Genomic DNA, 15829 nt, shown 5'->3' on the forward strand with positions numbered 1-15829 from the left:
ATTGTCATCTATTTTTATATCCATCCTCACATTGGTTAATTATGTAATTATGTAATACAGTTTTTAATACAAATTCAACATTTTAATATAAATGAATTAGTTATATAACTATCTTTTTTGTATATTAATCAATATGAACATGAATATTCCAATTATTTCCATGCAATCCAATTTCTTACAAATTAATTAATTATATTTACCAATAATAATAAACCAAATAATTTCCCCCATATATTCCTCCAAACCACAACTTAACCCTTTCTGCTTTCAACACAATATACAATTAATAGTATCTCAATTATTAGAATTCCCTAGTAGTTAAATAGAGCTTTTTTCTTTTGTGTTTTAAAATCTTGAACCTCCTCTTTTGCCCTAAATTTCCCATTGTTTGCAGTTTTGCACCTACCTTTTTTGGTGAGGAAAAAGAAAAAGAAATCTCTCTCTTCCTCATTTTGTCACGTTGCAGCAAAGACCTTGCTTTACTTTCAGTTTCGCTTTCTCAGCATAGCTAGGGGAAAAAAAACTACTCCAGCTCTCTTTGCAGCTACAGAGCCCTGAGCAAAACAGCTGAGAGCAAATCAGCTGACAGTCGGGAGGCTGATTCAATCAACTTATGGTAATTAACCTATGCTGAAGCTGAAAGGGGCTGTTTTTGCAGGCACCAGTCTACTCATTTGTTTTCTTTTAACACTGATCAGCTGTAGGGCGGCCCTTTGAAGTCCTGCGGCAAGAATTTAAACAGTTTTTTCCCTCTAGCCATCAGCTGGGACTCAGCAGTAGATTGGGAGTGGGCGGGGTAAGCAAACGGGGACCAGTGATCCAACAGAGGCAGAGGGTAAGGGTGAGTGAAAACCGTATATTCCCTTCCTGTTCTCCTGCCGTTCCCTAGCTTGTCCTGCATTCTTTCCAAAAATCGGGACTTTTTTAAAACGCCACAGGATGCGGGACAAATTGCTAAAAATCGGGACTGTCCCGCCAAAAGCGGGACATCTGGTCACCATAATTTAAAAACAAACAGAAGGACCGGACCATAAATGTTTTTTATCATCTTCTCAGTTTCAAAATGCCTTCACTAGAGGTCACTGTTGCCTCAGGAAATAAATGAGGAGGAGGAGGAGGAGGACTGCAAAAAAATTCTTTTTGTCATATATATAATGATATTCAGCCCAGACTGCAAGAACACTGGAATTAATTTGAATTATTTTGTAAGTGCTGGTTTGGATATCTCCTCTGAATCTGGTCTTGGGTCTCTTTAAGAGATGGATGTATAGGAAAGAAAAAACACTATTGATCTCTTTGCCTGTATTTACAATGATTGTCTGGAAAAATGAATCTGTGGCAAATTGGCTGATATAGCTGGTTCTGCTCCATACCACTTGGAAAATGGGGAGCAGCCAGCTCCATTATTCTGTGCTGGAGGAATCCCAGCACGGCACCTTTGTGGGCCGCATCGCCCAGGATCTGGGGTTGGAGGTGAGCGAGCTGGTGCCTCGGATGTTCCGGATGCTGTCCAAAGGAGAGAAGGACTATTTTGAGATAAACCTGCAGAATGGGATCTTGTTTGTAAATTCCCGGATAGACAGGGAGGAGCTGTGTGTCAAGACTGTGCCCTTCATCTGGAGGTGATTGTGGAGAAACCTCTTAGATTCTTCCATGTGGAGGTTGAAGTCAAAGACATGAATGACAATGCTCCCATTTTCTCAGCCAAGGAACAAGTCCTGAGCATAGCAGAACTGATAACAGCATCTGGTGCCCAGTTCCCCTTAGAGGGTGCCTCTGATGCAGATATTGGTACTAATGCTCTGCTAACCTACAAACTCAGCCTCAATGAATATTTCATTATAGAACAGAAAACAGATGAGAAATTCAACAAACCCTTAGCAATTGTTTTAAAGAAGCCACTGGATAGGGAGGAGATCTTTGTTCATCATTTAGTACTGACAGCCACTGATGGGGGTGAACCAAAACTCACAGGAACTGTTCACCTAGTCATCAATGTGCTGGATGTAAATGACAACCCTCCTGTGTTTAATCCATCAATTTACAAGCTGAAATAGTTAGAAAATGCAGCAGTTGGAACACTAGTTATTAAAGTGAATGCCACAGATTTAAATGAAGGAATGAATAAGGAAATTTATTATTCTTTTACTAATCATGTACCACTAAATTTTCAGAAACTTTTTAGCATAAATTGCAACACAGGGGAAGTAATTGTAGAAGGAGGGGTTGATTTTGAAGACCTTGCTATATATGATCTTCACATTGAAGCAGAAGATAAAGGTTTACCTCCTTTGTCAGGGCATTGCCAAGTGATAATTGAACTGCTGGATGTAAATGACAGTGAACTGGAGTTGTTTGTCTCATCACTCTTAGTGCCAGTGCTAGAGGACTCACCATTGGGGACAGTAGTAGTCCTAATCAGTGTTGCAGATAGGAACACAGGAGACAATGGACAAATGCATTGCTCACTCTGGCTTCCTAGGGTACCCTTCCAACTTGTATCCAATTTCAAGAATTACTATTCTTGCTGAATTGTTGGATCGGGAACAAGTTGCTGAGTATCAGCTGATGGTGAAAACAGAAGATCAAGGAGTCCCATCATTGTCAGCTAGCAGTATCTTGATATTACCAATCAGTGATACAAATGACAATGCTCCGGCTTTTACACAGCACTCCTACACAGTCTTTGTGAAGGAGAACAATCCCCCTGGTGCTCACATCTTCACAGTATCTGCCTCAGACCCAGATGTTGCTGAGAATGCTCTGATCACCTATTGGATAGATGGGAAGCTCTGGCCATAAGCTACATTTCTATACATTCAGAGAGTGGAAAACTTTATGCTTTGCAGTCCTTGGACAATGAGGAGTTGAAACTGCTGGAGTTCCAGGTTTAAATTCTATTTATGGACTACAAATAAAAGAACCATTCTCCAACAGCGACCACAGCATGATTGACTTTTGTCTCAATTTACGCCCTCTCAAAAATCATCATAATGATGGGATTCTCAGTTATAACTTTAAAAAAGCCAACTGTGATCTCATAGACAATGAACTCTCATATCTTGATTGGCAAAATCTATTCTCTGGCTGTAATACTGCTGATGACCATTACAACATTTTCTTGCACGAAGTCAAAAGAATCATTAAACTTTACGTACCACTAATACCCCACAAAACCAGAAAAAATAAACTACCAATAACAATAAGGAAATTACAATCCAGAAAAAAATCTCTTTGGCAAAAAAACAAAACGAACTACGTAGCTAGCTTCAAAAATTTTTACAAAAACTTATGTCAACAAATAATCCACCTGTGCCCTCTATAATTTTGTAAACAACAAACTTAAAGACTCGAGATCCATCCCACCCCTAAAAGTACCAAACTGTTGAGTATTGAATGACAATTCAAACAGACCAATTAGAAGTGAGTAAATAGAATGGGAGATTTAGAAGCACGTCAATGGCTGAAGCCGCGGACAGCTCCCTTTAAAAGGGGCTGCTGCGGCTAGGCAATCCATTGCTATACTGGAGCTAATAAAGAGCTAGTACTGAAGTCTGTGTCCTGTGTCTTTCCTATGCCCGCTATTTAACACTGGCGATGAAGGTGGGATCTCAGTAGGACAATCGGACACCAAGTCACTGAAGCTCCACGAGGCAATCAGCGGCCATCGAAAGCAACGGCCAGAAAATGTCTTTGATCATGCCACCCACGCCATTCAACCTGGCTGGAGAAGACTGGGAATCGTACATGGAGAGATTCCACATGTTCCTGAAAGCAAATGGCTTGCTAAGCCTATCAGAACAAAGAAAGAGGGCACTCTTCCTCACACACTACGGAGTCGCCGTTTTCAAAATGGCAAAAGCCTTAGCTTCACCGGCAGAGCTGAGAAGGATGACCTGGACAACCCTGCAAAACATCCTGGAAGCGCACTACGCTCCCCAAGCTTCATCCCTGGTAAGAAGGCACAAATTCTACCGGAGGGACCAGAAGGAAGGAGAATCGATAAGCGAGTTCGTGGCAACACTACGTGAAATAGCCACTGCTTGTGAATTCTTAAATATGGACGAGGCTATGCGGGACCATTTAGTGCTGGGGCTGAGAGACCTCATGTTACAAACCCGTTTACACACCAAACCCAAAATATCATTTCAAGAGGCTTTGGAGGAAGCAACAGCGACTGAGGCATCCCAGAAATCTGCAGCCACAATGAAGAAAATGAACAAGGGGCCGCAAGGAAAGGAAGAATCCTCAATCCACTACGAGGAGGTAGAAACCGAATCGGAAGAAGAGGATGGGGACGAAGTTCATCACCTCTGCTGAAAACATAAGGGGAGACCCCAGGAGAAAGGAAAGAAGGAGTTCTGGTGTGCAGGATGCAAAGGGAATCACCCAAAGATGGAGTGCAGGTTCTGAGATGCAATCTGCCAGAGGTGCAATCGGAAAGAGCACGTAGCAAGGGCCTGCAGGGCATCTCAGCCAGCATCCCGCAGGAACAGACAAACCAGCCTGCCACCAAGAACCAGACAATTCCAAGCAGGAAACCGAAAACAGACATTTGGAAGAAACCGCAGGAGCGAGGACTATGGATCGGAGAGAGGGGAAACCCATCAAACGATAATAGTCGGCCACGCGAGCGCGGAAAAGTCAAAGAAGATGGTGGCAACCGTTTACATTGAGGGGAGACCCTGCAAAATGGAAGTCGACTCAGGGTCATGCCTCTCCATGGTCTCCTGGATGACCATCAACCAATTAATTCCCAGCCTCATGACCAGCGCACTCTAGCATCAACGACTCACCCTGAAAGATTACCAGGGCAACCGGATTCCAGTGCTGGGCATTGGAAAGTTCAACATAAAATTCAAGGACTTCCAAGGAAAACTGCCCCTCACCATAGTGGACCGGGACAGACCTAGCCTATTAGGTCTGGAGTGGTTCGAGCCTTTGGGACTAGCAGTGACCGGAATCAATCAGATTGAAGACAACGGCTGGGAAGAAGATCTGATGAGGGACTTTGCAGACGTCTTTGATGGCAAATTGGGCATGTACACGGGGTCCCCAATATCATTTAACCTAGATCCCCAGGCCACCGTAGCTGGCATTAAAAGGTTCCATGAGTACCTATATGGAAGAAAATTCGAACTCATCACAGACCACAAGCCACTCCTGGGAATCATTGCTGGAGATAAACCTATGCCTCCCATACTATCCCCGAGAATGCTAAGGTGGACGGAATTCCTCGCAGCATACGACTACCAACTAAAGTACAAACTGGGGAAGACCATCGACCATGCTGACGCGCTCAGCAGATGCCCGCTTCTGGAATCAGTAGAAGACCTGGCACCAGTCACAACCACCTTGCTGATAGAAACTATGGAGAACACTCAAATCTCGGCTACGGACATCGTGAGAGCAACAGCTAAGGACAGAACTTTGGCGCATGTTTTAAATTGGGTCTGGAAGGGATGGCCTGTGACGGACATAGACACTAAACTCCAACCATTCAAGACGAGGCAAACAGAACTTTCAGGATTAAGAGGGTGTTTATTGTGGGGGGATAGAGTAATAATCCCAAAAGCATAAAGAAATGATGTTTTAGACTTGTTACATGAGGGACATCTGGGGATTGTGAAAATGAAGGCGCTGGCAATGCGCCACAATGTTTGGTGGCCGGGGATGGACAAAGAAATAGAGACATGGGTATCAATTTGCACACCATGCCAGGAATCCCACACAGCACCACACACAGCACCCACACACGATTGGGAGAATCCCGGGGCTCCGTGGTCCTGCATACACATAGACTTTGCAGGACCATGCCAGGGAAACACATTCCTGATCATTGTTGATGCATACTCTAAATGGTTAGAGGTACAGTTAATGACATCAACGATGACAGAAGCAGTCATCTGAGCTCTGCGGAGACTATTTGCAACACATGGATTACCCGACTTGGTAGTCTCAGACAACAGACCCCAATTCACGGCTAACCAATTTGAAATGTTCTTAGTCAGCCAAGGCATCCGACACACATTATCTGCGCCAGGGAAACCATCCACGAATGGATTGTCTGAAAGAATGGTGAGAACGACAAAAGAAACCTTAGTAAGACTGGGACCAGGAGACATACAAGTGAAAATTGCTGAGCACATTGTAAGCCGCCCTGAGTCTTCGGAGAAGGGCGGCATATAAATCAAATTAAAAAAAAAAATTGATAAGCTACTGAGCATACAGCACAGCACATCCAGTGCCACCACACACAGAAGCCCCATGGAACTGCTAATGGGAAGGAAGCTAAGATCCAATTTAGATAGACTTCACCCCCATTACAGTACAGAGAAGCCAGCTGACTCAACCAGCAAGACTAGACAGTTCCAAGTGGGGGATAAGGTGTACGCTAAGAACTTTAGTGGAAACCCCCTATGGGTCCCAGCAGAAATAACTCAGATCACAGGGCCCTTGTCCTACAGGACAGAAACAGAGGATGGTCAGAGTTGGAAAAGACACATAGATCAGCTCAGGGGCCGACTAGTCAGGAGAGAACACGAAACACAAGAAGGAATCCAGGGAAGAAAAAAAGAAATTCACACAGAAACAGATCAGGCCTGACACCAAACATCACCAAAAGAACAACGGGGACAACACTCAAGCCCAACTGGAGACAGCGAACACTTATCTGGAGTCCAGGAAGGAGTCATCGATAACCCCAACAGTCCACCATTCCAGCTGGGGGGAGAAGAAAGGAACATCCAACAGAATAAGCCCACACCAGCAGCAGAGTTCGAGAGAGTTCTGGAGGCGCCTCCAGGAGAGACACAGAACTCGACCTGTCACTCCAAGATCGCTGGAACAACTGAACTGCGCAGCTCCAGTTGCACCCCGAAAAGGCCCGCCTACTTATGTGACTACATGGCTTGAGAGACTCCAGGATTGGTTAATACTGATCTAGAGGGGAGTATTGAATGACAATTCAAATGGACCAATTAGAAGTGAGTAAATAGAGCGGGAGATTTAGAAGCACGTCAATGGCTGAAGCTGCGGACAGCTTCTTTTAAAAGGGGCTGCCGCGGCTAGGCAATCCATTGCTGTACTGGAGCTAATAAAGAGCTGTTACTGAAGTCTTTCTGAAGACTTACTGAAGTGTCCTTCCTACGCCCACTATTTAACACAAACAATGAAGAGTGTGTTGATGAAACCGTTAAAGCCAATATCTTTAACACGTTCTTCAGCTCAGTCTTTGTAAACAGCAATGACACATACCCAATATTTCCCAGTCGTACTACAGACAATTACAATGATTACGGTGATCTTATACATATTGATTTTACAGAAGACAATGTTGAAAAGGCACTACACAATCTTAAACCATCTCTATCTATTGGACCTGATGGACTATGTGCATAATTCTTAAAAAAGCTTTCCACTGCAATTGCAGAACCTCTAAGCATAATTTTTGAAAAATCTTTCAGTACCAGCACCTTGCCCTACCAATGGTCACAAGCCAGGGTCATCCCTATCTTCAAAAAGGGAGACCCTAGCCTAGTTGAAAATTACAGACCAATCTCTTTATGTTGCGTCACCTGCAAAATCATGGAATCAATCATTAACCAATCTGTTACCCTACACCTAGAGACAAATAACCTACTTTCTAACAAACAATTCAGTTTCAGAAAAAAATTATCCTGTAATCTATAACTACTACATTGCAAAAACATATGGACTACACATCTCGATCAGGGCAAAGCAATAGATGCAGTTTACATAGACTTCTGTAAAGCTTTTGATTCAGTGGTACACAACAAATTACTTCTAAAACTAAAATCCTATGGCATTTCTGGATTCCTACATAAATGGATAGCTGCCTTCCTGTCAAACAGACAAGTGGTCAAAATAGGAAGCGCTCTATCAAATCCTGTACATGTTAATAGTGGTGTTCCCCAAGGCAGTGTCTTAGGTCCAACACTCTTTATACTTTACATAAATAACCTTTGTGATCATATTAAAAGCAACTGTGTTCTCTTCACTGATGATGTTAAACTATTCAACACAACTGACAATGCAACTACCCTTCAAAAAGACCTTGACTATGTGTCAGATTGGTCTAACAAGTGGCAACTTCAAATCTCAAACAACAAATGCTCTGTCTTGCACATTGGCAAAAAAAAATCAAAACATAAAATACAAATTAGATGGACATGACCTTGTAGATGACCCTCACTCTGTCAAGGACCTTGGAGTACTCATTTCTAAAGATCTAAGTGCCCAAGCCCACTGTAACAACATTGCCAAAAAGGCATTAAGAGTTGTTAACCTAATCTTGCGTAGCTTCTTCTCTGGTAATGTACTACTAACTAGAGCATATAAAACATTTGCTAGACCAATTCTTGAATACAGCTCATTTGTCTGGAAATTGCACTGCATATCAGACAAAATACAATCAAGAGAGTCCAGAGATATTTTACAAGAAGAGTCCTCCGTTCCTCTAACTACAATAAAATACCTTATGCCACCAGACTTGAAATTTTGGGCTTAGACAATTTAGAACTACGCCGACTTCAGTCTGACCTAAGCATAGTACATAAAATTATCTGCCACAATGTCCTTCCTGTCAATGACTACTTTAGCTTCAACCACAACAATACACCAGCAAATAATAGATACAAACTTAAGGTAAACCGTTCCAAACTTGACTGCAGAAAATATGACTTCAACAACAGAGTGGTCAATGCCTGGAATGCACTACCGGACTCTGTAGTTTCTTCCCCAAACCCCCAAAACTTTAACCTTAAACTGTCTATTGTTGACCTTACCCCATTCCTAAGAGATCTGTAAGGGGCGTGCTATGAGATCTATGTCTATGAGATCATAGTTGGCCTTTTTAAAGTTATAACTGGGAGTCCCATCATTATGATGATTTTTGAAAGGACGTAAGTTGAGACAAAAGTCAATCATGCTGTGGTCGCTGTTGGAGAATGGTTCTTTTATTTGTAGTCCATAAATTGAATTTAAACTGTTGTTAGTTACTAGTTGATCAAGTCCCAGATTAGTTACAGTATTGTACAGGGTTGCATGTATAGGTTCAGTTGTACATTCATTTAGGGTCCAATTAATAAGTGGTAAGTTAAGGTCATCAAGAAAGATCATTGGGTGTGGGCAGGAGGTTGCCCAGGTTAGTAGTGAAGTTAATTTGTTTGCATGTTCGATGTCATAATCTGGGGCTCTGTAACAAAGTAAGAATCAAAATGTGGTATTTAAGGACATGTCACCGATGATGGTCTCAGGAAGAGCAAGTTCACGTGTAACTTGAATATTTTTTAGGTATAGGGACTTTTTGTAGAAGATAGCAACACCACCTCCTCTATGAATTTCACGATCTGACCAGTAAACATGATAGTCTCTTACTGTAATAATGGAGTCAGGGAGGAATGTATTCAGCCAAGTTTCACAGATAAATATAATGTCGAATATAGCTGTATTTAGTAAGAGGAGGAATTCAGGTATTTTATTTACAAGGCTTCTTGCATTAAGTAACTTGCATTTAATAGTTGTTTGGTTAGTAGTAGTTGTTATAGAGGAAGTTTGGAGCATGCGTGCCTAGTTTTGGATGATGAGGGATTGGATGGAGGAGGATTGGGTGTTAGGATGTGGGCTGTGGGACTTTCTTTTGATACAGTCAGCACGGTAGTCGATGCATAAGTCAGGATGTCCTTGGTCTTGACGTCTTTTAAGTTCTGAGCGAATTCTTTGCAATATGGATAAGTTGGGACTTGAGCGAAGTTTGTTATGGCTGATGTTGGTTTTGGCGATTGAATTTATCATATGTATGAATACATATGATATACACATTCATATGTGTTTGATGGACTCGTTTTTGCAAATAACTCTGCAAAATCTTGGAGCTACCGAGCCATTGTTGTATTTGAACTCAGGGCCATCTCTTGAAATTTCAATGATGTCATCAGGGGAGATGTTTGGTTTATTGGAGTTTCTTATAATGTTGCGAACCTTTGTGATATCATCGGATTCATCATTGTCATCCAGGCCAAATAAAGTAGCATTTGGACATTTTTGTTCACGTTCAATGGCGTCTTTGATAAGTAAGGATATATTATTTGGTGGGTTTGAATTATTTGCTGGGTTGATGGTTACTTGTGGTTGAGATTGAGGTGGTTGTTGTTGAGTTGAGATAGTATTTTGAGCATTTAGGTATTTATTTATCATTTCTATATTTTTTTAAAGAGATGTTAGACATGCTTGTAAACTTGCTTGTAAACATGTTTGTAAAATTGTTTCTAAACGTGTTATTAAGCTTGCAATCTATGGCATCAATGTATGTAGATGGGACATTTTGAATGTCTAGCTTTGATCAATCAATCAATCAATCAATCAATCAATCAATCAATCAATCAGAATAGAACTGGAAGGAACCTTGGAAGTCTTCTAGTCCAACCCCCTGCTCAAGCAGGAGACCATACCATTTCAGATAGGTGGCTGTTCAGTCTTTTCTTAAAAACCTCCAGTGATGAAGCACTTACAACTTCTGAAGGCAAGTTGTTCCACTCGTTAATTGTCCTCACTGTTAGGAAGTTTCTCCTGAATTCCAGATTACTTCTCCCCTTGATTAGTTTCCATTTATTGCTTCTTGTCTTTCCTTCTGGTGCTTTGGAAAATAAGTTGACCTCCTCTTCTTTGTGGCAGCCCCTCAAATACTGGAATACTGCTATCGTGTCACCCCAGGTCCTTCTTTTCTGTAGACTGGCCATACCCAATTCCTGCAACCATTCTTCATATGTTTTTGTCTCCAGGTCCTTAATCATCTTAATTGCTCTTCTTTGCACTTTTCCCAAAGCCTCAATATCTTTTTTATAATGTAGCGACCAAAACTGGATGCAGTATTGCAGGTGTGGTCTTACTAATATTATATTTATATTCTAATTTAATCTTACTAATATTAAATTAATATTCTAAATTGTTCATTCTTAATTTGAAAAATCTGTTATCTCTTCTCTCACCATCAATTAATGCTTTGCAATCAAAATGGAGATAAGAAATACTACACACATGCACACACACATATATATGTCATATAATCTTGACAACTGGCAATTGCCTGGTCAAGGCCATACAGTTTTCTTGACAAGGTTTTTGGAAGTGGTTTGCCTTCCAAAGCACTTCCTAAGGCTGTAAGTGGACAAAGTCATTCTGCAGGTTTCAAGGTCTCAAACTCACGATATTCTGGTTTCCAAAGGTGCATTTAACTGCTACGGCAAACTGCTTTGCTTCTACATTGTATAACTGTGTAAAAGCAAGATTCTAAAAAATAAGTTTAATAGTTGTTTTATCCTTGCTAATTATTTCATTATTTTATGAACATAGAATAGATTTTCAATGTTGTGCTCCTTTCTAAACTATACAGTAGTTTTGACTTGATATCACTTGCAAATAAATTGAAGATTATGAGTAAAATAATCATATTAATAAAATGAAATTCAACATAGATAAAAGTAAGGTTTTACACTTAGGCAAGAACAACCAACTGTATAGGTACAAACTAGGTAAAACTTGGCTAAATGCCAGTAACTACGAGAAGGATTTTGAAATCCTAGTGGACAATCATTTAAATAAGAGTCAACAGTGTGCAGCAGCAGCAGCAAAAAAAAAAACCAATGCAACCCTAGACTGCATTAATAGAGGGATAGAATCAAGATCACATGAAGTTTTAGTACTGCTTTGCAAAGCCTTTGTAAGACCACATTTGGAATACTGCTTAGTTCTGGTCACCATAATATAAAAAAGCTGTTGAGGCTTTGGAAAGAGTGCAGAGAAGAGCAACAAGAATGACTAGGGAGGCAGAGGCTAAAACATATGAGAATGGTTGTAAGGATTGGGTATGTCTAGTCTAATGAAAAGAAGGGGAGACATGATAGTACTGTTCCAATATTTGAGGAGTGCCTACAAATTATTGACGGAGCGGGTCAAATTATTTTCCAAAGCACCAAAAGGCAAGATAAGAAATGAAAATCACCAAGGAGAGAAGCAACCTAGTACTAAATTTCCTAACAGTGAAAACAATCAACCAATGGAATAGCTTGCCTTCAGAAGTTGTGGGTGCTCCATTACTGAAGGCTTTAAAAAAAAACTGGACAACCATTTATCTGAAATGGTATAGGGTCTCCTGCTTGAGCAGGGGGCTGGACTAGAAGACCTCCAAGATCCCTTCCAAGTCCATTATTTTATGTTCTATGCTCTAGTATACAAATTATTTAGAAACTTCTAAAAAAAAATTTGAACTTTTTCAAATTTTGTTGGTTTTTCAGTTTTGGAAATAGAATCTTGGCTCGCTAAACAAACCTGCACTTGACTGAAACAAGACCTCCAACAATGGTCTGCTGTGTGAATGGTATTTTAATTGCAGTTCCAGGTTATTTGTAGGCAATGCCGAGCAATACAAAAGTAATTACAAAGTTGGAGCTGAGAGCTGCTGCCTCTCAGCACCTTTAAATAGTCGCGCTGGGCTGCTGTCCAATCAGGAGGCCTCCGGCCTCTCTGCGCCTCTCAGCTGGTCAGCTGGTCAGCTGCCGCTGCCCACAACATCATTCCCTGCCACCAGAGTTCTCGGAGGGCTTCTCCTACCATCATAGTGGCAAGGCTCTCGGAAGTGGTCCTTGTCCCCGTCGCAATGTGTCCGGCCACCTACTCCCATCACCAACACCCGTGCATTGTGCTCTGTTCTCCCAGATCCCTCCAGAGGTTCGTTCTTGCTTTCTTCGGGTCTGACGCTCCTCTATACTGTGATGTGTCAAGCTGGAGCTGGGCTCGACAGGCAGCCCCCCTCTACCAGGAGTCCACCTAAAGGAGACAAAATGGAGAAGTCAACATTACTTATTCATGCCCCGGGGCCCCTGGTTTGGGTAGGTATGTCTGATGGAATCACCGCAACAGCCTCTCAGTATTGAGGTCCCCCACTGGTACCCACGAAGCCTCCTTGTATGGGTATCCTTTCCACCATACAAGATATTTGACCCGTCCTCTAACTAGTTTGGAATCAAGGATCTCATCTATCTCATAATGATCATTGTCCACCTGTCCAGGGTTCTCTGCGGGTTCCCAAATAACTTCCACTGATTTCAACAGGCTACTGTGGAACACCGGGTGGATCTTGCCCAGTAAGGGTGGTAGTTTAAGAGCGACCGTTACTAGGTTGATTACTTTGGTTATCATGAAAGGGCCCAGGTATTTGGGCCCAAGTTTTTTACTAGGTATTCTTAATTTAATATATTTAGTGGAAAGGTATACCCGATCCCCGATTTGGAATGGTTTATGTTCTGCCCTCTTTTTGTCAGCCTGTTGCTTATATTCTTCTGCTGCTCTGTTCAATGCTAGTTTTACTTGGGGCCAGACTTTCTGGATCTGGTCGGGCCAGCCCTCTGGTGCTATTTGTCCCTCAAATTCAAGTTCTGGCACAGCAGGGAACTCCCTGCCGGTTACCACCTGAAATGGGGTGAAACCAGTACTGCGATGTATGGCATTATTATATGCAACCTCAGCAAATGGTAGAAGGCTAGACCAGTCAGATTGTTGGTATGACATGTAGCAGTGCAAATAGCATTCTACCATAGCATTGGTCCTCTCCGCTGACCCATTGGCGCTAGGGTGAAAGGCTGAACTCAACCCCTGTGAGGATCCTATCATATGGATAAAATCTCACCAAAATCTAGCAGTAAACTGTACCCCTTTGTCAGATATAATCCAGTGGGGTGCCCTGTGCAGGTGGTAGATGTGTTGGATGAACATCTTTGATAATCGTCTGGCAGAGGGGAGCCCGCTGCAGGGTATAAAGTGGGCTTGTTTTGAGAACAAGTCTATTATAGTCCATATTACGGTATTACCTTGACTCTCCGGGAGATCCACAATGAAATCCATGGAAATTTCATCCCATGGCCTATTGGGTTCCACAACAGACTGTAATAGACCAAGCGGCTTTCCCAGATGGGACTTGGTTACTGCACACACAGGACAACTTTTTACATAGCTCTCAATTTCTAGACGCATATGGGGCCACCAGAATTGACGTTTCGTAAGGTGTAACATCTTGAGCAAAGTGACCAACTGGTTTAACATCATGGTATCTCCTCAATACTGACATCCTAAGACGTTTGGGGACGTATAACTTGTTCGCCATTCAGGCAAGACCATCTCTGTGGGTTACCGTGAGTTATGCTCTGCTAGCCAAGAATCCTCCCATAATGCCTGACGTAGCTCATTGTACTGATTTACGGATTTACTGAAGAATTTACTGAGTCTTCAGTGTCTATTCGTCCCACAGGTTGCTTACTCAGTATCATGGCTTGTGCTACCTCTTCTCTTTTACTATTGAACTGAGACATATGGGACAGCGCATCAGCCAGAATTTTTTTTCCAGCAGGAACGTATTTCGGGGTAAAACCTCTGGAAATACTGCACCCAGCACACCTGTTTTGGGGATAGCTTTCTGGGTATTTGAAGGGCCTCCAGGTTTTTGTGGTCAATCCACACTTCAAACTGGTTTCCTGCACCCTCCAGTAGATGCCTCCATGTGAGTAATGCCCACTGTACTGTGAAAGCCTCTTTTTCCCAGATTGCCCAGCCCCTTTCTGTAGGCATACATTTATGAGAGGTGTAAGCACAAGGCTGTAGCCCCCCCTCCCCGGTTGTTTTTCTGTAACAGAATGGCTCCTATGGCAACATTGCTCACATCTGCTTGCACTACGAAGGGTAACGTTGGATCAGGGTATTTGAGGGTGTTCACCAGCAAAAAGGGTCTTTAGATTCTCAAACACTTTTTGACATTCAGGCGTTCACACTATTGCCTGCCCTGGTTGTGGTTTTATCCCAGTATTCTTGGTATGCAAAAGGCTTGTGTGGGGTAATGCCACCTGAGCAAAGAACAGAATAAATTCCCTATAGAAATTCACAAACTCTGCAACTGCTTCCTTGTTCCCGGAGCTTGCCATTCTAACACTGCCCTAACCTTTTTTGGATCCATTTTCACCCCATCCCATGAAATTTGATATCTCAAATAATCAAGCTCTGTTTGATGAAACTCACATTTCAAAAGTTTTACAAATAATTTTGCATCTAGTAATTTCTGTAACACTTGGCGTACTAACCAGGTGTGTTCCTCTATCATGTTGGTATAGATCAGGATGTCATTCAGGTATACAAGGACCCCCCAGTCCAAATGCTCATGCAGTATCTCGTTTATCAACTGCATGAACACAGCCGGAGCGCCCTGTAACCCGAATGGCATCACCTGGAACTGATAACTCCCCAGGAGACAGTTAAACGTGGTCTTCCACTCATCCCCTGCCCAGATGCATACTCGGTAATACGCCTCCCTCAGATCAAGTTTCGTGAAAATCCGGCCAGAGGACAGAGTAGATAACAAGTCCTTAAACAAGGGTAAAGGATATAAATGCTCTACACAGACTGCATTGAGTTCACAGAAATCTACACATAGATGTAAGCCCCCATCTTTCTTCTCCCGGAACAAAATTGGTGCAGCCATATGAGACCTGGCTAGGTTTTTATCTATGTATCATCTCAACTCATCCAGTTCTTTAGGTGTCATCACATACATACGGGGCTTTGGTAGTTTAGCTCCAGGTAATAACTCTATGGCACAATCAGTGGAGCGATGTGGGGGTAAAGCCTCAAACTCCTCATTGAAAATATTAGCCAGTTCCTTATATATCTCTGGAAACCCCCCCCCCCCGTTATGGACACTTGTTCCCTCTTCAACTTGTCCTGCACTTGCCCCAGTGGCTGCCGGATTATTGGATCTGGATTGATG

The 15829-nt window shown here is 42.3% G+C and overlaps 1 protein-coding gene across 1 annotated transcript; it reads left to right on the top strand.

Annotated features, from left to right (window-relative positions):
- Positions 1 to 1383: 1383 nt before the first annotated feature.
- On the top strand, positions 1384 to 2894 carry LOC139313726 (protocadherin alpha-5-like). The gene is given in 4 exon segments (XM_070939164.1): positions 1384 to 1594; positions 1597 to 2527; positions 2529 to 2796; positions 2799 to 2894. Coding segments are annotated over 4 exon segments (1506 nt in total).
- The last annotated feature ends 12935 nt before the right edge of the window (positions 2895 to 15829 follow it).

Source organism: Pituophis catenifer, unplaced genomic scaffold (assembly GCF_029215685.1).
Source record: "Pituophis catenifer annectens isolate HBS135680 unplaced genomic scaffold, rPitCat1.0.hap2 SCAF_3, whole genome shotgun sequence".
NCBI lineage: Eukaryota > Metazoa > Chordata > Lepidosauria > Squamata > Colubridae > Pituophis > Pituophis catenifer.